The following is a 27128-nucleotide window of genomic DNA, read 5'->3' as shown; positions in this document are numbered from 1 at the left end:
AAATTCTAAACAGATCAGTGGATATTAAAATAATTAATATTTTTAATGGAGTCCCAAAGTCTAAACTTAGGGAAAATAAAATATTAATGTGTATTAATATGAATCTGTGTTAGAGTGGTCTAAAAGACATGGATCAAGCCAGATCTAATCTTAGCCGTTGATTAGAGATTTAATCTCGGCAGTTGAGATGTCAACAAGAAAAGAATAAGAGGAGGCTTGAGGGTCACTTGGAGAGTACACTAGATGATCAGTCATTTTATTCTCTAGAGTGGGGTTGCTAAGAGAGATAGAATCAGTGATCGGGATAGCAGCTGAGGGGAATTGAGTACAGAGGAACGGAGAAGGCAGAGATTGTACCGGGAGAGCAGCGTAGTAGCCAAGGAGGGTGATGCAAAGCCAACAAGGGCTCATGCAGGGCCACGCAGAGGTAGCCAAGTGCTGCGCAGAGCACCAGAGGGGCCAGTGTGGCTGATGCAGAGGCTCCCAGAATTGATGCAGGGCCTTCTGGGGCTGACGCAGGAAGGAAGGCTGACGCATGGGCCAACGCTCGGCTAGGAGTGGCTAACACAGTCCAGATTGGGCAGACTCTGGGGTTGTAGAGCAATTTTGTGCTGACGAACTGCTGGAAGGGTTTTCTGGGGCTTCAACTAGGAGATTTCTCTCAAATTGTGAGGTATAGCTGCTAAGGAAATTCTTTGTTGGGTAGGCCAGTTTCGACACCTAGATTGTACTCTGATATTGCTTAATAAGAAAACCCTTAGATAGCTGCAGCGATTGTCCCACATTGGGTTTTTCCAGGGACATTGGTCCAAAAATAATGTTGTCATGTGGTGTGTTTGTTCTTGTTTCTTTTAGTTGCTGATTTGTAATATGTTGAGCATGCACTGGTGTTTATTTTCAGTATTTACTTTGTAAATAGCTTGTTAAAGAAAAATAACAAGTAGGTAGGAATAAATCAGGAAAAGTGCATGTGCATGAAGGGTTTCTAAACTAAGTAAACTTAGAAATTTCAATAGATTAAAACATAATCAAGGGCTAAGATTCACTGGGAGTTGATCCTCGTCTTCTTCTTGAAGATTCACACCTGATTTAATTAATACCCTTTAATTAACCAGATTTCCTAAGTTTAGAATTACGGAACCACTTAAAAATGTTAATTCTTTTAATTGAAACATCTCTCGGTGGAATTTTCCCAAATGATTTCTAGGTATTGAAGAATGCATGTGTCTTGGCCTCTTTGCAAAATCTCGAGGCAAGAGCACATCCGATGCTACATAAATCAACACAATTGATGCTCATGTAGCAAGATGATAGATCCTTAAGGAGGCATCGCATGAAGAAGGCAACGTGGCATGAATAAAGATTAGATATGAACTAATAGATCACTTTCCAATTAAAGGAATGATGACATGACTAATGTGACTCATGAATGAAAGTGGTGGATGGTTTGTGCCCTACAAAGAAGTCTCGAAAGATGTAGACTCTATGACAAAGAAGAAATTCATGACATCAAAGGAAGGATTTCTACAAGTAGCTAGTCATCCCATTATCTCCACCTGAGGAGCTGCTGGAGTCAAGTCCCTAGTTAAGAGGGAGCTTTGGTACATTCCTTCAGTGGAATGCGTATGTCCTCCCTAAGTTGAGAGGGAGATATAGACACATCATTCTTGTCTTCTTTTGAGAAGACATAATGGAGGATTGGGTAAACATCTAGCATCTAATACTCTTTGAGGATGAGTTAGGGCATCCAAGATAAGAGTAGTCGTAGAGGACTGATACTCTTTGAGGACTGGGAATCCAAGATATAATAGTCTTGGTGGAACACACTATATGAACTTGGGTAGGGTATGTTTCGAGAGAGACAATGATGAGGGTGTCTATACATCATTGGTTTCGCCAACATTGAGCTCTAAATCTTGTGGAGAGACAGAGCTGTTAGTCAAGGCATTTCTATGAAACAATGTTGGATGATATGATGCTTCACAAATGGGTTATCAATCCAACTCTTCTTATGAGAATTCTTCAAATTGAGAATGTCCAAGTACCTTGTATAGATTATGAATACCTCCCTAGTTAAGAGGGAGTGTTGAAATATGTAACTAGGTTTGGTCTTCATAATGACGTGTAATCATGATTTTATGTAATTGATGAAAAGAACAAAAATAAAATTATTTTGTAATGCTCGAGTCATGGGTTTCATGCTCAAGGAACTTTATTTTTAGTTGAAGCTCCCATTGTGAGCTATTAGGTTTGGTCATCAAGTCATAAAGTCTAGTGAGTCGATGTCAAGAAATGAAGACCCATTTTGGGCATGTTATACATTGTAAAAAGAAAATTTGTTTGAGTCATTAACCCTCTAAGACCTTGTCACAAGCACCCCTTGAAGTCGACCTACAAAAGGAAACTCAGATGATTCCAGAATGGCATGGCCTAGGCACAAGGTCAAGTCAACCTATATCACATTGACAGACCACTATATATAGGAGCACTCAACATCACTTGGAGGACAATTCGATCAAGCATCAAAGGATAGAAAAGAAGTGCAAAGATCACAAGAGAAGAGGCTAATCTCCAAGCAAAGGAAGGAGGATCATAACCAAGTTGATTCTAATTTGTTTTTGGGTTAATAAACCTCACACGTGCGAGAAGAAGTGGTGTTTTCTATTGCAGAAGGATCCAAGAGATCATAGTCACACTAGAAGGTCAGATCAAGGGAGAAAATCAAGTTGGTTCTCAAGCCGAATTGCAGAAGGAGTCTCCACGTAAAGCGAAGGGAATTGAGGGAAAAATCTCTCACAGATGCTGCAACTAGGGTTTTTGCGGAGGCCAAGAGTTCAGCGCTGAACCAAGAAACCGAAATCCAAAGGATAGCCGAGAGAAAAGGGCAAGCAAGTAGTTTGACCATCGTTGACTCTAGGAAGAAGAAATCAAACAAAGAAGTCTTGTGACTTGGTCTTGGAGAGGTTGATATGTCAAGGGTCTTGGTCTTGGTATTCGCCAATTGAAGTCTCTATAAGAAGAAGAATTCGTTTGGGTTTGCCTCTTAAGTTGGAGAGGTTTTGGCCCTGGATGATCGCCTACATTCTGCGCCTCTTTATTGTTTATGATTTGGTAACTATTTGATGAAAAGGAACACAATAATAATCTAAGTCAAGAGAAGAACCTAATCTAAAGAATTAAAAAGCATTCACAAGCAGTAATCATTACAAGAGAAATCACTTAATCGTAATACCCTAGATCTCTCAACATTGCTTGTCCTTAAGAGGGCCGAATTAGAGAAAAGAGGAAAAACGAAATTCAATTTGTGGATAAAAGAAAAGTTGATGACCTATTAGACAAGGTCAGTGCCTAGTCCTTGGGTGGATGGAGTGTATGGATTCTTAAGTGTAATATCGCCAATTTCCTAAGCCACTTAGGAAATATTACACATTTTGACAATTTTGAAATTAGCAACATTTTTTTGTATTTTGACTTAGGAGAAGGAGAAAATCGAATTTTTGGTGGGTTGTGGGGGCCACCCACAAAGGGAATTCGCAGTCCCTTAGGAAAAGTGCACTTGTGGAGAGAGAAGGAATGAGAGGGAAGGCGTACTAGTGGAGAATGGAGCCCATGAGGAAAGGAAGAGACAATAAGCATAGATAGAAGATGAGGGCCATCATTTAGGGTTTTTTTTGTCAAATTGATCATTGAACAACAATTTTCTTGCGCTGTTTAGCCAAGTCAACAATGTGTTGTTTAGCACCCGAGATTTTCGGGCGGGAATCTCACATCTTCGGTGGACTTCGAGTGACACCCTACGAGAGCCATACGTTACTCTTTCAGAGCCATTCCAGAGCTAATTGTAGGAGTTTTTCCACTTGTCCAGCGTGTGGGAGGACATAGTTACAGAATTCACACCACTTGGGGAGATAACTCTAGGGGTTGGGAGATTTCAGGTCTTTTGGGGGGGTTTTGCCTTGTCATTTGGTAGAGATTTGGGGTGGTTGCAGGGCAAAATCTCGGGGTAATTCCACAACCAAATTTGTCTTTTTGGGCGTGCACAGGGGTCTCACTGGCAACTTTGCACAGAGGTTGAAAGACAAGTAGAAATTGGGAGTTAGGGGCTGGAGGAAGAAGGGGATTAGGTGAGGAAATTTTTGCATGAGGTTGAGGAGGATTTGGGGAGGAATTAGGGAGCATTGGACCAGAACTCTTAGTAGTATGTACAGGGGGAGGGACTGGGTAATTCACAACAATTTGTGGGTATTTGGGAGGTTTGGGTTGGATCCAAACCCTTTTGGGTTTTGTTGGACTTGTTGAGGAGAGGCACTAGCTTCAAGGGAAAATTTTTCTAAGCACTTTTGAGAGTAGAATACCTAGTTTCATCTAGTAGCCAGTAGCAGAGATTGTTGGAGGAGGGCGCTGTTCACCTTGGGACCATTTCCACCACTTGGGTTCGTTAGATATTTATGGGTCTTGTCGGGTATCTAGTGAGGAGGCCACCATAAGAGTTTCAGCTTATTCAGGGCACTCTTCAGAGCAGTTCCTCTAGTTTCCTTCTAGCAACATCTAGCAGTTCTTCCTGGGGGATCTTTCTAGCATTTGAGCATTGTAGTCACACCTGGGTTCTTGCCATAGCTTGCAGTAGCAAGCCCAAGTTCCTCTGGTCTCATCAATTGTATTCATATTTATCAAAATTAATACAATGACTCAGAGTTTTTGCTCATATTTCCGTGTTCAAATGTATATGGTTGTGCATTTCTGAATTTTATAGCCATAGCTAGGTCTTTGCTTCTGTTATCTACTGTATTTTTCTGTTTAGGGTATTACATTAAGATTGGCTAAAACTTGCAAAGGAGTAAGGATATCTTGATGCCCAAACAACAAAACACTAACTATTACCTTTGAGAGGGATCAAAACTCACTTGGGAGAGCTAATGTAAGATTCACCAAGGTGATTGTCATTCACATATCATACATGAGTGATGCATGCAATAATGAGACCTAGCTTCCTTACTGTTTATCTTCAATAACAATAGTGCAATAGAACACCCTAGATCATCAATTTATTCCATACACTAGACATAAATAAAAAAATTTCAATAATAAAGTTCACTTACAAGACAATATGCATGAACAATCCAATTATTTATCCAAGGCAACTTCTCCAAAGGCAAGAAAATAGCTTCAGTATGCAACGTTCTCCATAGATCACATCTTGTCTAAGATAGAAAAAGCTGAAATCTCCTAAGGAGGGCCGAAATAGTCCAAGTGGTGATGATGAATAATAATGATCCTCTCCTCTATTTATATGAGGAGGATGAGTTCTAATTATTATGTTGAAGAATGTAACTAGTGTCAGTCTTCATAATTGTGTTTGAGTCATGATGTAATGTATTTGTCAAAAGAAAAGAAAAAGACATTTTTATTAAAGAAGGAAAGAATTATTAAAGCATGACAAGATCCATAGAGCAGTAAAGATCACAATAAGACACTGAACAAGAGACACAATATTACCCTGGGAAAACCCCACTCCAAGGGAAAAAACCCTGCAACCTTTCCTTATGAGAGAATGTCCAATTCCATCCAATTTGTGCATCAAAATAGCATATCTTTGACACGATCACATAGAAAAATACTGACCTGCAAGATGACCTCCCACAAGTGCCAAGCCATCCCTCTAATATTCATTACCAAGATCCCTTCAATTCTGTCCATAAATAGGTCTGCAATTAGATCTGCCATAGCCCTCCAAGAGGGCCAAACTTTGGCCCTTTTCTTCAGCCTCAGAACTTGCACTATTCCACAGAGATATAGTGCCTCAGGTCTGCATGGTTCCACAGAGGTATATTGCCTTAGGCTTGCGCACAAAACAGAGTTGCACGAGATGATCCAAATTCTGCATTGGAGGAGAGTGAATAGGCTACATATACATTGATTCATCCATGCGAAGGGGTGTGTCTCTTGGGCAGGCTGCCTTGATCTTGGAGGGGCCGACTTGATTTTGGAGGGACCGACTTGAACACTTGTGGGCTAAATATAAATTTGATTTTTCTCTTTGGATTTTATTGATGAAAATACCAACTGAAGCTACCAATTTCCAACACCAGCTTCAAGATGAAGGTTGGTGTAGCTAGTCAACTAGAAGGTGACATATTTTGACACCGGTTTCATATGGTTGGAAATTTCTTGTAGTTCTTGTTAATGGGTCAATTTTATTCTTCTTGAGGAGTTCTCTGAGCTCCACATGTTGGTTATAATTTTCATAATGTAGGACTTGCTCTGTTTAGTTCATCCCATTCAAATCCTCCCTTAAATGTGAAACCCAAACCCTATGGTCGAGACATTTGTCCATATTCCATGGATACAGTTCTTTGGCCTATCTGTTCCTTGAAATGCACTAGCTTTTTTTTTTGGCAGCAGCAGTGCATTGACCAAGCTTTTTTTGATGCAACAGTCATTCAAGTTTTTCTTTATGAACAATGTTTCAGTTTTCCAAGATTTCATCTTATATTGAGATATCATTGTTTACACGAGAAATTGACACTGGAGATACGAAGAATTTGTTAGCAACGATTTGCATAGAAATTTACAACAAGAGAGATTTGCTTCATCATAGAAAAACAACTCCAGTTTCATATCTCTATATGTTACAATCATATACCTTAGATTTATCACCATTAAGTGCACAGTGACACACTTAGACATCAAATTTTTGTGCCGCCATAAGAAAAATTTAAAAATATGAGGAAAGTGTAGACTGCCTTCTGAGAATTCATTAAAGTATACTTTGTGAAGACAGTATCACTTGAACTCTATCAAATGGTATACCACAATATTAGCCATTTGAATCGTGGTCTTTAAGGGGGATTTATATTTCGAAGCATCCATTTTTAGGCCCTTCGTCATCTTTGTTCACTGCTTTCTGTTTTGCTTCAAAATGCCATTAATTAATGGCAAAAGTTGTTGATCTTGAGTGCTACTTTGAGTGAGATGGTATGGTTAAGTTGCTTTGTGATGAATTTTCTGTTGGCTTCTCTGGCATTTGAACAGAGTGAAGATACCTAAGATGACAACTTTGGAGATTGGAGTATTTATTGGAGGCAAGATACTGTACACCATATACATGTTTGTACTTCCCTCATTTTTCAGCCATCACAATGTGTATCTCTGTGCAGTTCTCTATATAGTTTCGCAGGTGAGTATAAATAATCTCATTTAACAGTATACTTAGTTTACATGTGTTTTTTGTTTCTAGATTTTAACATCTTACAATTATTCCTGATAAAATGCTGGACCAAAAGGATATCTGTATCGAATTCTTTTGCAGCTTATCCTTGGATGGACATTAGCTTTGCTATTCCAGGTAGCTCATGTTGTTCCAGAAGCTTCTTTCCCAGTTGTTGATTCAAGTGGTAGTCAGCCTAAATTACACCAGGGCTGGGCTGCATTGCAGGTGAATTTGTAATCTTTACTCTCAATGCCATCACACCACCAGAATTTCCTTCTTTGAGAGTTGCAAGGAAAATTAGAAATGTTATACACACTTTCAAAACATCATTCATATTGTTTCTCTTGTTTGTTAGTTTGCTATGTAGTGCTGATTTAGGGACTGTCTGCTCAAGCAAATACATGGCTGTGAAGGTCTTTGCTGAAAATTATGCCTATTATTAGCATCTCTTCCAAGTACAATTATTTTCGCATGGGCTAAAATTATGTATTAAAAGTTAAATTCATCCTTCGTTTTTTTAATTTTTGCAGGAAGTTGATCTACTTACCTTTTTGGAGCTTAGATCACATTCTTTTGTTCACTTGTATCTTTACCTATTTTAAGAACTTGAAAGAGTGGTCTGATTTTAAAATACACAATCCATTTTCTGAATATGACATGAAGAACTTGGTTCATAACACTAAATATGCAAAATAAAATGAATAACATAAAAAAATCTGTTATGAACAAAGTTCATATACTGGAATAACCTTTAGAACACTTCGAAGACAAAGACGTCCATTGTAGGACAAGTAATTGTATATAAGAATATTTGAATACAAGTGAGATGATTACAAATGTGGGTGAGAGCCTGCTTATATACCTAGGCTGGTACCTTTTCACAAACGGTCATGTCATAAGAGACATGCCTCTTTAATACTAATTACTAGTTAATTAATCATTATTTCTGTGTATTACTATTTATATTATTTGTATTATTTTTTTATATATATTTATTCATAACATTGCCTTCCTCTTCGAAAAGCTTTGTCCTCCAAGCTTATTGCTTGACAAGGTTTGTCATCTGTTCTTTGTCCTTGAATCTTTTCATATCTTTTAGAGTTTTTCGAATTGTCATTTTCGTTGATACATGATGATAGGATCCTTGGAGCGATAAATAAAATTGTCAAACTGAGAAGGGATTTGACCATCCTAAATCAATTTTTTTTGGAACTTTGTAATTATTTGACACTGGGATAAATTGTTATTGTCAGACTGAACTGTGTTGACATCTTTATTCTTCGTGACATAAGGCTGTTGTTTTTTCTAAGCGATACAGATACACAGATTGGTTGAGATGTCTGCGTTTGTGATTCAGGTGTAGATAAGGAGTTCTTTTGACCTGATTTCCCCTTAACTTGTTTGTATCAATTTCTTGATTTACTTGAAGTATTTGATTTCCTTTAGGTATGGAAGTCACTTGGTCAATCATTCGCTCTTCACTTGAAATCTCCGATGTTTGAACTGCAACATTTGAATATGTTATTACTTTCGCTGGTTTGTCATTATCTCGAGTTGTGGTTTTGACGAGATTAATATTCATTCCTTGTTCTTCAACTTGGACTGTTACGCCTGAATACTTCAATGCTTATTTCATGATAAGTTCTTCTAATTTGTTTTTTAATGACTTCTTATCATTTTTAAGTTTCTTAATTTGTGTGAGTAATTTTTCACTATGGTCCTTAAGGTGAGTAACTTCTTGATTTTTCTGGACGCATCATGCATTGGCGTACTTCCTATGTCTAGGATGCATGGTGTTCAACAACTTGATCTGGGATCAAGTTTGAGGTTCTACCTTTGCACTGACTTTTGTTAGTGGAGAGTGGCAAGGTCTTGTGACTCACTCTCGATCGATTCTTCTTCATTATTCATATCAATGTTCAATAGAGTAGAGATGAGATGAGATACAAAGATGGTACATGACGACAGGATGACATGATGGTCAATGATGATAGGTGGATTGCTAGGTGGAATTCTCCCTAGTTGAGAGGGAGTGTTAAAATTGGAAACTAGGGCCAAATTTCACCTTGGACAACTCATTTGATGGAGATGATGATTGCATTGAATTCCTCTTTACGAGAGGACAAAAATTGATCTAAAGATCATCTAATTTGGACAAGTAGAAGTGTGTTTTTGAATTTATGCCCACACGTGCAAACTGTTCAGGTCGGCCACATCATCACGTAGGTTCATGAAGCCCAACAAACTTGTCTCTTCACCCTCAACACCTTGTATAAATACAAGTGTCCTCTCACCTCATTTGGCATCATCATCACTCACACATTCTTCTCTCTCCTCCTTCCATTGGTTCGTAACTATTGGGCATATTCTCTCACTCACATGTGTGGCAAAGGAGGACGAATTTTAGGCAGAATTACAGGGCTGAAAATTTCAGATTTTCCTAGAATTTGACCAGCGTTGACTTTGACTTTCCAGGCATATTTTGACTTTGATTTTCTCGACAGATTTCTGTTTGGGCAGGCCATACAACTTGGCATAGAAACCGAGGCATTATGGGCACTCTGACTGTAGCAGAAAATTGCAGATTGAATGCAGACTTCAGGGCAGAAGTTTGACCAAGTTTGATCGCTGACTTTGGGACAATTTTGGGTTGATTTTGACCTCCTGTTCAGGCCAAGTTTGATTAGGTTTGATTGAGCTTCAAAGGAGACATTTTGCTGCTATTTTGACCACTGTTGACTTTCTCGTTAGCGCTGAATTTGACTGCAGATTTTACAGGACTGTTTTGACTTTGATTTGGCAAGTCAACATTGACTTTTTGTACTCTCTCTCTGTTGAACATTTGATATAATAATAAGAATAACTGATTAAAGGGTTTTCCCACATTGGAGTTTTTCTTGACATTTGCCAAACTTGGTGTTCTCTTGTCTTGGCTTGTCTTCTGCATTTTGTTTCATGTTCTATTTACCTTTACTCTCAATGTGATTAATGGTTAAAGTGATTGCTATTGAAAACTAAATTGGAAATTGTCATTGGGCTGCTAAAGTACATTGAAGTAATTGTGCTAAGCAAACATCAAAATTCATCCATTCATCCAAACTCATCCTCCAAGAATGATAGCAAAATTCTCACAAGAGGAGATAACCCAATCCAAGTGATGATGAAAATGTATCATCTCACTTCTATTTATACTCTCTAATGAATTCGATTTGGCTAAATTGGCCTAATTGAGCCCTTAAAATAAAATAATGTGCATAATAACAATACTTTGGGTGACAAGCCCACCAAATAGGTCAATAATACATGAACAAGCCTCTCAAGAGGGTCAAATGATCAATAAAGTGAGTCGTTGGGCCGTTGAGGAGACCTAATGAAGTCCAAGGGGTGCTATGATGTAGAAATGGACTCCCAACATAGTGAACAAGGGGTTGACCCCTTGTTTTCCATGCAAGAACCTGTGGTGCTCCCAAGTGAGTGTGGGAGCACAAAAACACCCTCATAGGACTCCTAGTGGATCGAAAATGCTTGTCGACCATCTATAAGGGCTAGGATGATAATATAAACCCTCCCTCTGCAGCGGGAGATGTTGTCTGGACCGTGGAACATTTGCCAAGTGTATGGTGCATGTGTGGAGCCGGCTAGGCATGGTGAACCAAGTGCATCATCATCCAAAAGGTGGCACACGAATAATCAACAATTGATGCTGGGGATCCATGAAGTACTCTCTGCTATGGTGAAGGCCCATGGCTCTCAACACTCACCCTACAAGTGCCAATGTGGCCCTCTAGAGCGTTAGGACCCCGTATATGGAGACCAAGGCCCAAATGAAGACCCACCTGCAATCCTGCATAAGATTTGATGCGTCCCCTTGCCCTCCAATACAACATGTCATTAGAATATTCAAGTAATAAGGCTTACAAGTCATGGGATTTATGGGGCACTTCATGGTGGAATGCCCTTCCATAGTGGGCTTTGGCATGTACAAGTGTCTCCAAGATCAATAGGGGGTTAACCAAGGACCCTATTAGGTGGTTTCAACCTCTAAAGGGGGTTTCATGTCCGTGGTACATCCTTTAAATGGTAGGTAGAAAATGATATAATAATGGAATGCAGTGGGGATCAGGGGAATCATTTAGACCACATGTCAAGGTTCATGGATAGCTATAATAAGGGAAACCTACACCTGTGTATGTGAATGTAGGAGGGAGCAAATCGTGGTACAAAAGTTACCCCGATCTTTTTTTTTTCCACCCTTCTTCATATGCCTTTTGCCTTTTATTTATTTTTCTTCATAACTGCTTGGGGTTCTAAGGGATGAGAGCATGATGTGTATTATGTAGCAGTGGATAACCCCTTAAGGAGGGGTGGTTCATTTCCCACTGGGGGTTGGGACAGTCATGGGTTCCTTAATGATAGACGGGGCTCATCTAAGGCCCATAGGAACAAGGGTGATGGCCATGGGTAAGGGGTAGAGCTCATGTTTGGCTTTTGCCCACGTGGTAAATTTGTATGTCCTGACCATCTTTTGCATTTTGTGGTACATTTCCTGTTGAGAGTGGCCAAATTATGCTTTTTCTTTTCTTTTTAGCCGCATCAACCTTCAGGGCATCGTTCTAGGCTCGACGCAAGGTGTGGACAAGGGAAGGGAGAAGTTAACCCTATGTGGACCCAGTGGACACATGTGGACCTGAATGAGAAAATACATGAATGGGGCTAAAATAAGTGGAATGAGAGTGATTTAGGATTTCCCATGTACTGCCAACCCAAAAGCCAAATGGTCAATAAAGGAGATACCACGAGACTAGGATACAAGGTAACCACGAAATCAGGCAGTGGAGACAAGAATACAAGCCTAAGCCACTCTTTTCGCCGAATCCCCCCACCAATTCATGCCCAAAAGTGCCGCTGTCAAGTAAGGAAAATGTCTCAACTATACCAATGAAAAGCCATACCTTTGGGGTTGGGAAGCCCACCTTGAAACATACATTCATAACAGATGGGCGAGGGACCTCATGGCTGGCTCAAGTGGCGGAGAAAATGGTACATTGAGCTATTTGGGGGCTGCAAGTGGCTGTTGGGTGCCAATTGAGGACCATCTAGGAGAGAAAGTTCCCCTGTGCATACTACCCATAGGTGTGTGGGTAACATCTGGCTCCAACTGGAACATGATCTCTCAAGAAGTGCACAAAGTTGCTTGAATGGGAGGTGATGAGAACAACAACAATATCTTGGTACCGTAGGCCTGTTACCTACACATATCAAATACCAAGCACACAGGGGCAACATGTTTTTGTGGTGTCTTGTGGTCACCCATGGTTAGTATTAGTCCGATCAAAGACCAAGCATACAGGGGCAACATGTTTTTGTGGTGTCTTATGGTCACCCATGGTTAGTATTAGGCCGTAAAAATCAACAGGAAAGTAAAAATATGCAAATTTAATCTAAATGCAACTAATCTACCATGAGAAATGTCATATGATGTTAGTTCTAATGAGAAAATCAGCATGCAATGCATCCTACCCTAACATGCATATAGTAGAATGTTGATACTAAGTGCAATCATAAAACCAGTGCAACCAACATATCATCTTATCAATCTACATATGCCAACCCATATAATTACTCATGTAGCAAATCCCAAAGCGAATGTTGACACGATCATAGAGAGGTTGAAATAAGTGGGAGGTGGGAAAATATGATCTCCATTCGAGGTAACATGATGCCCTAGGAAAATAATTCAATATCGAAGTGCAAGGCTTTCCCTCTAAGTACATAATGGTGGAATGAATGATCACTCTAAAGAAGTCTCTATCGCAATCATTGTTCATAATATTATGCTTTGTGGATGCCACAAGGTCATGATGGGAAGGGAACGAAGACTTGAAGCAGGAAAGGGGACAACAAATTGGTTGCTCAATGGAGTGATTGTATTCATAAACCCGAGGGTATCAGGGGGAAGGAGGGATGCATCTAGTGGATGGTTCTTCCTCAACATCATACCTAGGAAAGTAAAACGGCTCATGGTTCTCTGGAGATCATATGAAAAGGGGTGAGGGAATCACTTGAGGAAGACTCATAATGATGAATAAAAGGCCAAGGGGAGGGTGAAGTGCTATATTCAACGGGTTTTTCTTCCCCCAAACCATAATCTAAATGCTTAAGCGATTTGAACATGGGAGCCTAAGGAGGACAGGTAGGAGCAAAAGCCTTATCGATTTCATCATCATTAGTATTAGAGATAAGGTCTCCTTTAAAAAGAGAATCAATCATCTTCAATTGCCCCTTTTCATGCAAGGGAGAATGATAATTCTCCTTCCCAAGGGTATCGATGGATATGTCATCATAAAAAATGCCTGGGAGAAAGGGAAGACCAATCTCCACCTCATCCTTTTTATCGGTGTCATAAGTGTGAGCATAATGAAATTGAGGACCAACAATTTCCCATATCTCCTTTTCAATGTGGAAGTAATCTCCAATGTCATCTTCCAAGGGGCTAATGGGATCACCTTCCTCAAGGTTCTCAAAAGGAAAGGTAAGGTTAGCCTCACGTTCACTTTCCATAGACTCATCCTTCTCAACACATGTCTTCTCAAATCATCCTTTTCATCATGTGGACCCAACGAGAACTCATCTTCCTACTCATCACTTAGATCCTCAAGGTTATTGTTGATTTGGGTAGCATCGGATGTGCTCTAACCATGAAAATTGGTGGAGAGTCTAAAGCACATGAGATCTCCAAGACCCAAAAATGGTTTGGGGTGAAGGAGATATTAAAATAATTAATATTTTTAATGGGTTCCTAAGTCTAAAGTTAGGAAAATAAAAATATTAATGGGTAATAATATAAAACTGGGTTATAAGATTCTAAATGACATGGATCAAGCCAAATCTAATCTCTAGCCATTGATTAGAGATTTAATCTTGGCCATTGAAGACTCAACAGAAAAAGTATAAGAGGAGGCTTGAGGGCTAGTTGGAGATACACCAAGATTGATCAGTTAGTTCGATTTTCTAGAGCAGGGTTTGCTAAGAGAAATCAAACCAGTGATCATAGTTGTAGCGAGGGGCAGTGAGTACATAGTAGAGAGACAGAGATAGTGATGAAACACCAACGCATAGGCAGCGAGGCAGACACAAAGACAACATAAGCTACGTAGAGGGCCAGAGTGACTGGGCAGAGGGCCCGCGTGAGTGACGTAGAGGCTGCAGAAGTGACGTAGAGGGCCAAAGAGCTTGGGTAGAGCATCAAAAGGTTGACGCATAAGGTTTCAGGCTGACGTAGAGGCTAGGAGGGCTGATGCAGTGCCTCAGAGAGGCATTGGAGAGTTTTTGTGGAGCAGACTTTTCGAATATCTGCTTCCGAAGAGAGGTATTACTGCTAGATTGATTTCTCTATAGGGTGAGCCAGTTTGGCACCTGATTGTACTCAAGAAAGATGCTTAATAATAAAACCCTCAGAACTGCTGCAATGGTTTTCACAAGTTGGGTTTTTCCGAGGACGATTGTCCAAAAATAACGGTGTCCCTTGTGTGTTTGTCTATTTCTTTTAGTTGATGATCTGTAGATGGTTGAGACCGTACTTGAATTATTTTCAGTATTTATATGGTTAAATAACTTGTTAAGTAATCAAACAAGTAGGTGAAATAAACTAGATAATGCAGGGAGAATTTCTAACAGGTTAGACTTGGAAATTCCAACATGGTATCAGAGCATTGCAAATCACAGGAGAACTAAAGGCACCAGTTGAATCAAAGAATTTGCAATAGAAATAACTATCCTGAGAGAAAAAAGTTGTTCCTAAGCAGAAAGCAACGGAGGGGGAGTGACGCAGAGGGCCCACGTCATCATTGAGAGAGAGAGAGAGGCCAACGCATAGGCAAAGGAAGGTAGAAGAGTCTCACGAGGAGCCATGTTATCCTACTTAGCCAGGTAAGAGTGACGTAGTTGGCTAGAAGAGCGATTCAGCCTTGCCTGGATTGCGCAGAGACAAGAGGCTCAATTTCTGCAATTGCTGGGGCATAGGAAGTTGTGGGAAAATTGTGGAGTGTGAAGTTGGTGAGGTGTTGTTGCTGTCGAGGCAAAACAGTACCTAATGGGATAGAACCAAGGTAGAGGGAGTCACTACCTAGGTGGATTTCTAGCCAAGAAATACAGATCAATGTTACAGGAGCAAAGGGGATCGGAGAGGTACGATTCAATTGTTGGCAGAAGAATTTCCAAGAGGGAAATCGAGACTCAAAGGGAGCGTAGAAGAGAACTTCTAGGAGGGAAGTAGAGACTCAAAAGGAGTCGAAGAGAGAACTTACAAGAGGGAAGTAGAGACTCAGAGGAGTCGAAAAGAAGAGTAGAGATGGCAATGAGCGGATTGAGGGATTAGGTCAGGTTGGACGGAGCATCCAACTTTGTCATCTGGAAGGCCAAGATCCTGTCTGTTCTGAATAGACATCGCATCAAAGCCTTTGGCTTGAGAACCATGGCTATCCCAGTCGACCCAGCTGATAACAAAAGATATGAGGATGCGATGGCCAAGGCAAAGTGCATAATCCTTGATGGGGTCAAGGATCATGTAGTTCAACATATTGACGAGAAGAATATGACAAAGGAAATGTGGGATACCTTGACAACATTATATCAAGGCACTTCCGTGCAGAGGAAGATGCTACTGGAGAATCAACTGTGGTCGTATCAGATGTAGAAGGGGGAACAGATAGATCACTTCCTTAGTAGGTTGCAGGAGAATCAGGACCAACTAACTTCCATAGGGGCCACGCTAGATCAAGAGTTAATGGTGAGAACCGCCTTGAACGCAGTCTCAGAGGCAGAGCGAATCTTCCAGGATGGGAAGAATTATGGGCAACTCTTCACCAAGAAGAGATCAGACGACTGAACAAGGCGAGAAGTAGCGACAAAGAAGCCCGGGCAAGAAAGAGGAGGAAGAGGTTGCGACTCTGGCATCTGCGGGGCAGCGAGGGAAGAGGAGCTGGGCCATTATGCAACCCAGTGTCCCGGAAAGAAGAATAAGGGAGAGGCTTCTGACTCCAAGGCAGTGCCAGCGAAGGTAGAGAAGGAGGTAGAGGATGATGATGATTGTGCCATGAGTGCTCATGTACCTCTAGAGAAGAGGTGGGGAGACATCGAGCTTCAGAAGGACTACAGAAGATGTGGGGCTGGATCCTTGAGGTACCCAAACTCTTGTAACATATCTGGCTATAGGAGCCCCAAAGAGACAAGAGCAGGATGGCAGATGAAGTGGCAGAATAGTGCTAGAGTGCAGTAGTCCCTGGCCGCGTAGAGAAGGAGGCAGCAATGCGAGAGGCACAAAGGAGGTTGCAACAGTGCAAGAAGGCACAAAGGTGTTTGCAACGGTGTGAGAGGCACATAGGTGTTTGTAGTGGTGTGAGAGGCACAGAGTTGTTGTAGCAGCGCAGAGGGAGCACATGATAACAGCAGAGGGAGCTTCAGAATCAGGAGGGATTCTAGCCTGACGAGGATGTCAGTAGTTGGGTAGATCAGTTACCGTCGTCTCAGTAATTGAGTTGCAATGGTAGTGCTATGGGCAACATGATGTAACATGATGAGAGAGGGCTGCAGTGCAAATGCAGTGTTGGGAGGAAGGACCAGCAGCAACACGGATGCAGAGGAAGCTGTTGTACAGATGTAGCAGTGGCAGTGGTAGAGACATGGGCAGCAATACAGGAAGCAGCAGTGAAGAGGATGTTGGGCAGGAAGGCCAAGCATCAACACAGGTATCGGTGCCAGATGATCAAGGTGATACTCAGTGGTGGAGTATTACTAGAGCATATTCCTCGCTAAGAGGGAACAAAGAGTTGAAGCACGGAAGGGGACAACAAATTGGTTGCTCAATGGAGTGATTGTATTCACAAGCTCGAGGGTATGAGGGCGAAGGAGGGATGCATTTAGTGGATGGTTCTTTCTCAACATCATACCTAGGAAGGTAAAAGGGCCCATAGTCACTAGAGATCATATCAAAAGGGGTGAGGGAATCACTTGAGGAAGATTCATAACGATGAATAAAAGGCAAAGGGGAGGGTGAAGTGCTATATTCAATGGGTTTTTCTTATTGAAAATCATAATTTAAATGCTCAATTGATTTGAACATGGGATCCTAAGGAGGCCATGTAGGAGAAAACGCCTTATCGATTTCATCATCATTAGTATCAGAGATAAGATCCCCTAAAAGGAGAATCAATCATCTCCAATTGCCCCTTTTCAGACAAGGGAAAACGATAATTCTCCTTCCCAATTGTATCGATGGATAGTTCATCATAAAAAATGCTCGGGAGAAAGGGAAGACCAATCTCTACCTCATCCTCCTTGTCAGTGTCATAAATGGGAGCACAATCAAATTAGGGACCAATAATTTCCCATTCCTCCTTTTCAATGTGGAAGTAATCTCCAATGTCATCTTCCAAGGGGCTAATGGGATCACCTTCCTCAAGGTTCTCAAAAGGAAAATCATCGGGAGTAATATCCTTGGGAAAGATAAGGTTAGTCTCAACTTCACTTTCCATAGACTCATCCTTCTCAACACATGTCTTCTCAAAATTATCCTTTTGATCATGTGGACCCAAAGAAGGCTCATCTTCCTGCTCATCACTTAGATCCTCAAGGTTATCTCCAACCTCTTCATCTTGACTAATGAGACCTTCCCTTCAGAGGGCTGCCTCTAGGCTTTGACAAGTAGCTTTATTAGATTTGAATTTCGGTCCCTTATACTTCACAAATTTGTTGATCAACTGGATAAAACATGAAATGCTCTCAGGCTCACACAAGTCAAGCCAACCTCGGTGCTTGTATTCAATAGAGGCAATAAATAACTCCATGAGGCTGTCTAGGTTAACCACATTAACCTCGGAAGCATGCTTGATAAGTTTTGATATATGTTCAATTGTTGTGGATGGATCACCCTCAAACTGTGGCATATCTCGCATGAATTTCCAATTGAGGCCATTTGGGTATCCTGGAACCCATGTGATATCCGAAGTACGAAACCACTCATGAAACCTTTTAAAAGCCATTGATCTTTATATATTGATATCATGGGAGATGCTAGGGTGAACTAAAATTGCCTTAACAAATGCTTGCTTCACTCTATAAGTATTGAGTTTGGTGTAATGAAGAACTAGGGCTTTGTTCTTCCAAGGGAGTCGCCAAAATGATATGTCAATAATGTTGTATGAGGAACAAGACACACGTCTTGGTGGGAGGCGAACGAAGACTTGAAGCATAGAAGGGGACAAAATATTTATTGCTTAATGGAGTGATTGTATTAAAAAACCCGAGGGTATGAGGGGGAAGGAGGGATGCATCTAGTGGATGGTTCTTCCTCAACATCATACCTAGGAAGGTGAAAGGGCCCATGGTCACTGGAGATCGTATGAAAAGAGGTGAGGGAATCACTTGAGGAAGATTCATAACGATGAATAAAAGGCAAAGGGGAGGGTGAAGTGTTATATTCAACGGGTTTTTGTTCCTTAAAATCATAATCTAAATGCTCAAACGATTTGAACATGGGATCCTAAGGATGACAGATAGGAGCAAAAGCCTTATCGATTTCATTTCATTAGTATCCGAGATAAGGTCTCCCCTAAAAGGAGAATCAATCATCTCCAACTACCCCTTTTCATGCAAGAGAAAATGATAATTCTCCTTCCCAAGGGTATCAATGGATAGTTTATCATAAAAAACACTTGGGAGAAAGGGAAGTCCAATCTCCACCTCATCCTCTTTGTCGGTGTCAAAAATGGGAGGACAATCAAATTGGCGACCAATAATTGGATAGCCGAGATTCAGTGGCCAGATGGAATTGGAGCATTGATAGAGGTAGGAGTTGTAGATCGAGAGTCGAAGGACCGGGCAGGTACAGGGTACTACCGAGGGGAGTTGAGAGAGTCGACTACATCAGCCAAATGGTCAGAATATCTTATTGCGGGAAGATTGGTTGTCGATGTACTGACACCAAGCCCTAGTTTGTATTCTTGTACTAGTGGATGTGTGGGGGTCATTATCCCTGGTACAGGAGCTCTAGACTATTGTATTATGTTGTTTAATATAACGAAGATTGGGATTGTACATATTGTACAATTTTGTTTAAAACTGTGTATATTGTGCATATGTGATGTTTGCTTTATATTTCCGCTATGCAAAGTAGTTTATGGTTGAGATTCTTGGTTTGGTAGTGTTAGTGATTTTAAGACTCTAACCTAGACCCAAGGTCGTGGAAATGCAACATGCTATCAGAGCATATTTGAGCTACTTTGAGGGATAGTGAATCAGAGTGTGCACAACAAAACAACTCAGAGAGAGTTGTCGGTGTCTAGATCATGGAGCAAAGGGTTTAGCTAGAGACATGGAGATGTGGTCTTGATTGGCTTGGTAGCGAGATTGGCTGGGAGTTTTGTGTTGAAATTTTCAAGTCCAATACGTTAGAAATCCCTACTGCATTATCTTGTTTAATTTATCCTACTTGTTCATTCCATTAACAAGTTATTTTTACATATAAATACTGAAATAAACACAAATGAAACCTTAACTCATATACATATCAACAACTGAAATACTGAGACAAACACACAAGGGACACCATTATTTTGGACAATTGTCCCTGGAAAAACCCAATGCGGGAAAACCCTGTGCAACAGTTGTGAGGGTTTTATTATTATGCAAATTCTTGAGTACAACTAGGGTGCCAAAAATGGCTCACCCAACAAAGATTGTTACACGGTAGTAATACCTCTTCTCCGAGACAAATATTCAACTTCTCAGCTCTAGTATGCCCCATGAAAATCCTTCCGGCGCTTCCAAGATCTTAGCTCTGCGTTAGCCCTGCTAGCCTCAACGTAGCTCCTGAAGCCTTTGCATCAGCTCTCTGGCCCTCTGTGTCACCCACGCAGGCCCCTCAGCTTCTGCGCAATCCACAGCTGCCTCTGTGTGGCTCCTGCTGCCTCTACGTAGCTCTATCTGCCTTTGCCTCAACCTCTTCGGTCACTACGCCGACCCTCTGGAACTATCCCTGCCTCTCTGCTATGTACTCACTACCCCTCGCTGCAACAAACCACTAGCTTGAATTTTCTTAGCAAGCCCTGCTCCAGAAAATTGAACTGACTAATCAATCTTGGTGTATCTCCAACTGATCCTCAAGCCTCCTCTTATACTTTTCCTATTGTGTCTTCAATGACCAAGATTAAGTCTCTAATCAACGACTAAGATTAGATTTGACCTGATTCATGTCATTTAGAACATTCTCACCCAGTTTTATCTTAATACCCATTAATATTTTAATTTTCCTAAGTTTAGACTTAGGAACCCCATTAAAAATATGAATTATTTTAATATCTCTCCAATCGGGTGGAATTTCCCCAAAGCATTTATGGGTCTTGGAGACCTTATGTGCCTTAGCCTCTCCACCAATTTTCATGGCTAGAGCATATCCGATGCTACGACAAATCAACACTCCCTCTTAGCGAGGAATGTGCTTTAGTAATGCTCCACCACTGAAACATCACATTGATCCTTCCGCATCGATGCTTGAGCTGATGCTTGGATTGTTGCCTCACATCATCTGCACTGCTGCTTCCTGTACTGCTGCCATGACACTGCCACTGCCACTACTACATCTGTACTGCAGCGCCCTCTCAATATGCTGCCCATGCTGCCCCTAGCACTGCCACTACTAACTGCTGCACTACAACTCAGTTACCGAGAAGTAAGTAACTGATCTACCCAAATACTGACATCCCGGTTAGTCTAGAAGCCTCATGAAACTAAAGCTGCCTTTGCTGCTATCCTATGCTCCCTCTGCTGCCATTGCGCTGCTGCATACACCTCTGTGACTCTCGCACTGCTGCAACCTCCACTGCGCTGCCTTAGATTTCTGCAACCAAGCACTGCCTTGTTTCTCCACTGTACTTTGCTCCACTCAACCTTTGTCATCCTGCTACTGTCGTTAAGGGCTTCTGTAGACGGATGTGATCCAAGAGTTTGGGCACCTCAAGGATCCTACCCCTAGGATGTAGTTCTCCTGACTACAACTTGATGTCCTCCCACCTCTTCTCTAGAGGTGCATGAGCACTCATGGCACAGTTGTCATCAGTCTTGACTTCTTTCTCCGCCTTAGCTAGAGCTATCGTGGAGTTGGAAGCCTCTCCCTTGTTTTTCTTCCTTGGACACTGGGATGCACAATGTCCCAGCTCCCCACAATGGAAGCACTTCACCTTGGAGATGTCCTTCTTCTTCCTCTTCCCTTGTTGTCCCGTAGATGCTAGAGCCGCATCCTCCTTCCTGGGTATTTCTGGGTTTAGGCCAAGGAGCTAAAATCTCATAATTTTATAAGCACAAGAAGCAGTGATTCCAACCCTTCGATTTAGCAGACAATGCAGTTTCCGGGCAGCGCAGTTCAGTTTTGGTGCAGCAGTTTGGGCAACCTTTAGTTAAGCTTTTGCTCACTTGGGCTTTTTCATGCTTGTCCATTGAGACAAGCCCAGGTGCACCATTCTATTTTGTCATTGTCTTTGCCCTTGAAAAATTAATAGAATGGATTCTCTATTTCCAGCATTTTCATGGGTGCTTGATGTAAATTTCGATTTTCTGATTGCTGGATTGTTTGCATGCTTTGTGTTTTACTTAATTTCTTGTTTAGGAACATTACAGTGGTATCAAAGCCTAGGTCTTGGCATAGCTGTGGGGATTTTCTCCTATGAGAGAAGGGGACCAACAAAACGTCACATACAAGAGGTAGAGGTAACGAAGCAGAGAAAGAGACCCAGAAATCACTCCAGACAGGAGGACAGGGGGAAGCAGTGATAGCAGAGAAAAATATGGGGGAGCCCAAGAGCAGCGAGGAGATGGCTTTTGACAACCTCTTGAACGCTTTGAATGATTTAGCAAAGGGCCAGAAAGAGATGCTGGAGGAGATAAAAATGTAGAACAGGGAGAGGACCATCCCTAGAGGATTCTTATTTGGGGAACTTCTAGAGCCTCCCAGCAATTCGATCACCTTTCAACGACAACACAACCCCCATCACCCAGTGGGCCCACTCGAGCCACACTGCCCTCTTTTCCTACCTGTGGTACAAATCGAACCAGCAGGGTGTGAAGACCCCTCACAGATGGGAGAACACTTCAGAGAGTGGCAATCTATGGGTGTAGACTTCAGGGAAGAACTCTCTTTCAGAGATTTTTGTAAGCTCAAGTAGAATGAGAAGAGCAAGGGCTATGGAGGATAGGGCACGCAGAGCTATAAGCTACAGAGGACCATAGGGAGGATGTACTTCCCTACATTCGATTGCACTGCTCGGGCTTGGGTTGAGAAGATGGATACGTATTTCTAGCTCAACCGGATGACAGAGCTAGAAGCCATCAAGATGGCCACGTTGCACATGGAGGGGAAAGCCCATGACTGGTGGTTTCATGGTTTGGCCGCTCTGGGGCATGCCAATGTGGCTTTATATGAGGATTTCACTAGGAGGGTCGTGGAATGCTTTGACCAGAGGGATCCAGAGGCCCATTTCAGGGAGCTAACCCAACTGCGCTAGACAGGCAACCCAAACCAATACATTTTAGAGTTTCTGCGAGTTTCAGTGATGGTCTCGGACCCTATCAAATGCTCAGAGGTTATATACCTTCATTGAGGGCTTACTCGAGCCCTTGCGTGTACTGGTGAAGTCACATAGACCCTCCACGCTGCAGGTCGCAATTATGTGCGCTAGTGATCTGCAGGGGGCCATCCCCAAGACCAGAGCACCTTTTCCTGCACGGACCCCTTTTCCCTAGAAGGGGCATGACACTAGACCCCCACCTTAGAGAACCACCTAGGGATAAGGGCAGTTGGATGATGAGACACGGAAGGACCTCAGGAGGAGGAAGTTGTGCTTCACTTGCCGGGAGCCTTGGGCACTAGGCCATCGGTGCACTGCTGGAAAAGCACATTATATTGAGGTCTTTTCAGACAGTGACCAGGAGGATGAGGTGGAGTAGGAGTGTGGTATGGGAGACGATGAGAGTTCGGCAGATAGGGGACCACCACCACCACCTCCATAGGGAGGGGCATCCTTTGCCCCATCTGGGGGAGTCCTTGCTTCTTTATGCGGGCTCCCCAAATTCTTGCCATTGAGGATTAAAGGAACTATAAAGGGACAATGGGTGTCGGTCTTGGTTGATAGTGAGGCTACCCACAACTTCATAGATGCCCAGTTGGTTCAGAGGAGGGGCCTCACCACGACTGAGTTTGAGGGTTTTTCAGTCTTGCTACCAAGCCACCATACCATGCAGTGCAATCGGTATGTGCCTCCTTTGACAATAGTTATGGGAAACTACTCTATGACGGACCATTTCTTTGTGGTCAATGTGCCAGACACCAACGTGGTGATGGGTGTCCAGTGGCTGTATTCCCTTGGACGAGTCACTACAGATTGGAAGAAACTGGGATGGAGTTCACCAAGTCGGGTGGCAAGTCATTGGTCCTTAGAGGCATGCATTCATATCCACCACAAACAATGTTAGCGCATAGGATGGAGGCAGATCTGCGACATGGGGACATAGCATGGGAAGTGGAGCTGCAAGTTTCAGAGGCTGGGGGACAGGTCCAACCACCACCTCTGGACATACAGGCCTTGTTGGAAGGTACACAATGGTGTTTAGGGATATTCCACCAGGGCAACTGCCAGATAGGGGATTCGAGCACACCATTGAGCTGGAATCGAGTGTGCAGGCGGTGATCACTACCCCGTATAGGGATCCTAAAGCCTATAAGGATGAGATTGAGAGGGCCATCAAAGAGCTGTTGGCATTGGGCCATATCAGGCCAAGTTCTAGTCCCTTCGCTTCTTCAGTAGTGTTGGTGAAGAAGAAGGATGGAACCTTGCACTGTGCATTGACTACCGGGCCCTCAACCGGAAGACACTGAAGGATCGGTACCCCATCCCCCGCATAGATGAGCTTAGAGGAGCCAAGTACTTTTGTAAGATAGATCTACGTTCGGGGTACCACCAAATCAGGGTGAGGGATCAGGACATCCCCAAGACATCTTTTTGGTGCCATTATGGGCACTTCGAGTTCCTGGTCATGCCATTTGGGTTGACCAATGCTCCGGCTACTTTTTAGTTGTGTATGAACCATGTCTTCTAGAGGCAGTTGAGGAGATTTGTGCTGGTTTTCTTCGATGATATCTCTTGATTTACAACGAGACTTGGGAGGAGCATCTCCAGCGCTTGGAGGAGGTTCTGCGTATTCTGGAGGAGCAACAGTTCTATGCCAAATTGTCCAAGTGCAAGTTTGGCTTGACAAAGATGCTTTACTTAGGCCATATCATTGGTGCAGATGGGGTGAAGATCCTTGAGGAGAAGATATGAGCTATCCGTGATTGGCCAGTACCTAGAGATGTGACAACGTTGAGGGGCTTCTTGGGTATTTTCACTTATTACCGAAAGTTCATCAAGGGGTTTTCGTAGTTGGCATCACCCCTGACAGATTTGACCAAGAGGGGCTTTCGCATGGACTGATGGGGCACAAGCAGCGTTTGATCGCGTCAAGGAGGTGATGAGAAATTGTCTAGTTTTAGCACTTCCAGACTTTTCCTAGCCCTTCACCATGGAATGTGATGCATCTGGGGAGGGAGTTGGAGCACTACTATCATAGGATGGGCACCCCATTGCTTTCAAGAGTTGGAAGCTCTTACCACATGAGCAGTCATATTCTATATATGACAAAGAGATGCTAGCCATCATGCATGCATTGGCCAAGTTTTGACAGTATTTGATGTGTAACAGGTTTCGGGTGAAGACTGATCACAACAGTCTTCGTCACTTCATGGGGTAGTGGGGCCTCAACGACAGACAACAGAGATGGGTTAGCAAGGTGCAAGCCTATGACTTCGACATAGAATATGTGCGGGGAAAGCGCAATGTGGTGGCAGATGCTCTATCACGGAGGCCCACAGGCCTATCACTCATGAGCATTTGCCATGATTGGAAGGTCCAACTATTGGTGGAGTATTCCAAGGGAAGGAGGGCATGTGATATTCTGGAGGGTACCCAAGCAGATGAGTGCTACCGGGTGATGGACGAGGTTATCTACTACAAGGGGCGCATATTTCTGGTGCCCAATTGCAGTTGAGGGTGAGAGTGCTCTGAGCATCACATGACTCGCCATTGTCAGGGCATCAAGGGTTCCAGAAAATATACATGGCAGGCAGGGAGAGATTCACATGGAAGGGCCTCAAGGGGGACGTGCTGAAGCACGTACAGGAGTGTGAGGCATGTCAGAGGAACAAGGGGGAGTTGATTCACCTTGCAGGATTGTTACAGTTGCTTCCCATCCCCGAGGGGAATGGGAAAATATCTCCATGCTCCCCATGGTGCAGGGTAAGGACTGCATTTATGTAGTGGTCGACCGGTTGACCAAGTATGCCCACTTTTTCTCCATCCCCACCAGATATTCGGTGGCACACATTGCAGAGCTGTTCTTTAGGGAGATCTTCCGGTTACATGGGATTCCTAAGAACATTGTGAGTGATAGGGATAACATGTTCATGGGAGGCTTTTGGCAGGAGATTTTCAGATTGGTTGGTACCGAGCTCACTCCTAGCACGAGCTACCACCCCCAGAGAGATGGCCAAACAGAGCAAGTTAATCAGTGGCTGGAGGGGTATCTGAGGAACTACGTGATTTGGCAACAGAGGGCTTGGATCCAGTGGATGCATTTGGGTGACTATTTCTACAATACCAATCACCACATGTACATCGGTATGAATCCTTTCCGTGCCTTGCATGGTTATGATGCATTATCTTTTGCTGATGTTGTTTTTGGAGACAATCGGGCCCCAAAGGCCAAAAATTGGATCCAAGAGAGCCAAGACATCCCCAAGGCTCTCAAGGATAACTTAGTAACAACACATAACTAGCGGAAGGTGTACGCAGATCAGCACTGGTCGAGAGACATTTCGAGGAGGGGGATTTGGTGTACCTCCAGTTACAGCCGTACAAGTAGTCCACATTGAAGTAGAAGGGGTCCTAGAAGCTACAACCCCGCTTTTATGGGCCATAAAGGGTGATCAGGCGAGTTGGGGAGGTGGCCTATGAACTAGAGTTGCCTCCAAGTAGCAGGATTCACAATATATTCCATGTCTCATGCCATAAAAAGGTGTTGGGGCAACATGTAACAACAACAGTAGAGTTACCCCCATTGGATGACGAGGGCCACATGGTTTTGGAGCCCGAGACCATTTTGGAGAGGAGGGAGAGGAAACTGAGGAGTAGGACCATCTGGGAGTTCTTGGTATGCTGGAGGAACTTGCTGGATGAGGATGCCACCTGGGAGGGTGAGCACATTTTGGAGCACCCAGCTCTGAAGTTGCTTTAGGGCGAGCAACATTTTGGAGGGGAGTACTATCATGTCCCTTCCCAAATACATTTGTAACAAGCTCATCTCTACACAATTTTGCACAATTTTGCTAAGGAAAAGGACCCAATAGTTTTGACTTAGGGACTTAGGAGAAATTTCGTCCGGATAAGTTTGCTAGTGGTAGGTGGGGACCACCCACGTGGGAATTCGATCTAGGCAATTCGAATGGCTTGGAGGGTGTTGTCGCGCGGATTGACACGACAACGCTCAGACCGGGGGCTGTCACTTTGATCCCCGATCCCTCCGTTTAAGCCTGTCTCCCGCGGCTAAGGGGGGTAGTCCCTGTGAGATGATGAGACCGACTGTTGACCAGTTGGTTGGGAGACACGAGATACGATATAAAAAAGCACTCGATGGATTTGATTAATTTAGCAGACCAGTGCCTTAAGAGATTGTAGTTAAGATGATTACTTGTTAGATGATATAGAAACGTAAATCGTGAACAACAATCATTTGTCATCGAAAGGTATCAGCGAAATCACATGACCAAAACGATATC

The 27128-nt window shown here is 42.8% G+C and overlaps 1 protein-coding gene across 1 annotated transcript in view; it reads left to right on the top strand.

Annotated features, from left to right (window-relative positions):
- The window catches only part of LOC149229078 (acyl-lipid (8-3)-desaturase-like), a 246043-nt gene that overhangs the window by 162779 nt on the left and 56136 nt on the right, over window positions 1-27128 (top strand). The window contains exons 10-11 of the mRNA XM_089378451.1: window positions 7033-7177; window positions 7310-7435. Coding sequence (XP_089234577.1) covers window positions 7033-7177; window positions 7310-7435 — 271 coding nt within the window. The remainder of the gene's footprint in view (window positions 1-7032; window positions 7178-7309; window positions 7436-27128) is intronic.

This window comes from Pinus tabuliformis, chromosome J (genome assembly GCF_031772625.1).
Source record: "Pinus tabuliformis cultivar Carrire ecotype Pingquan chromosome J, CPIR1, whole genome shotgun sequence".
In the NCBI taxonomy this organism is placed as follows: Eukaryota; Viridiplantae; Streptophyta; class Pinopsida; order Pinales; family Pinaceae; genus Pinus; species Pinus tabuliformis.
The sequence above is the reverse complement of the archived record's forward strand: the minus strand, read 5'-3'. Positions and strand labels throughout refer to the sequence as shown.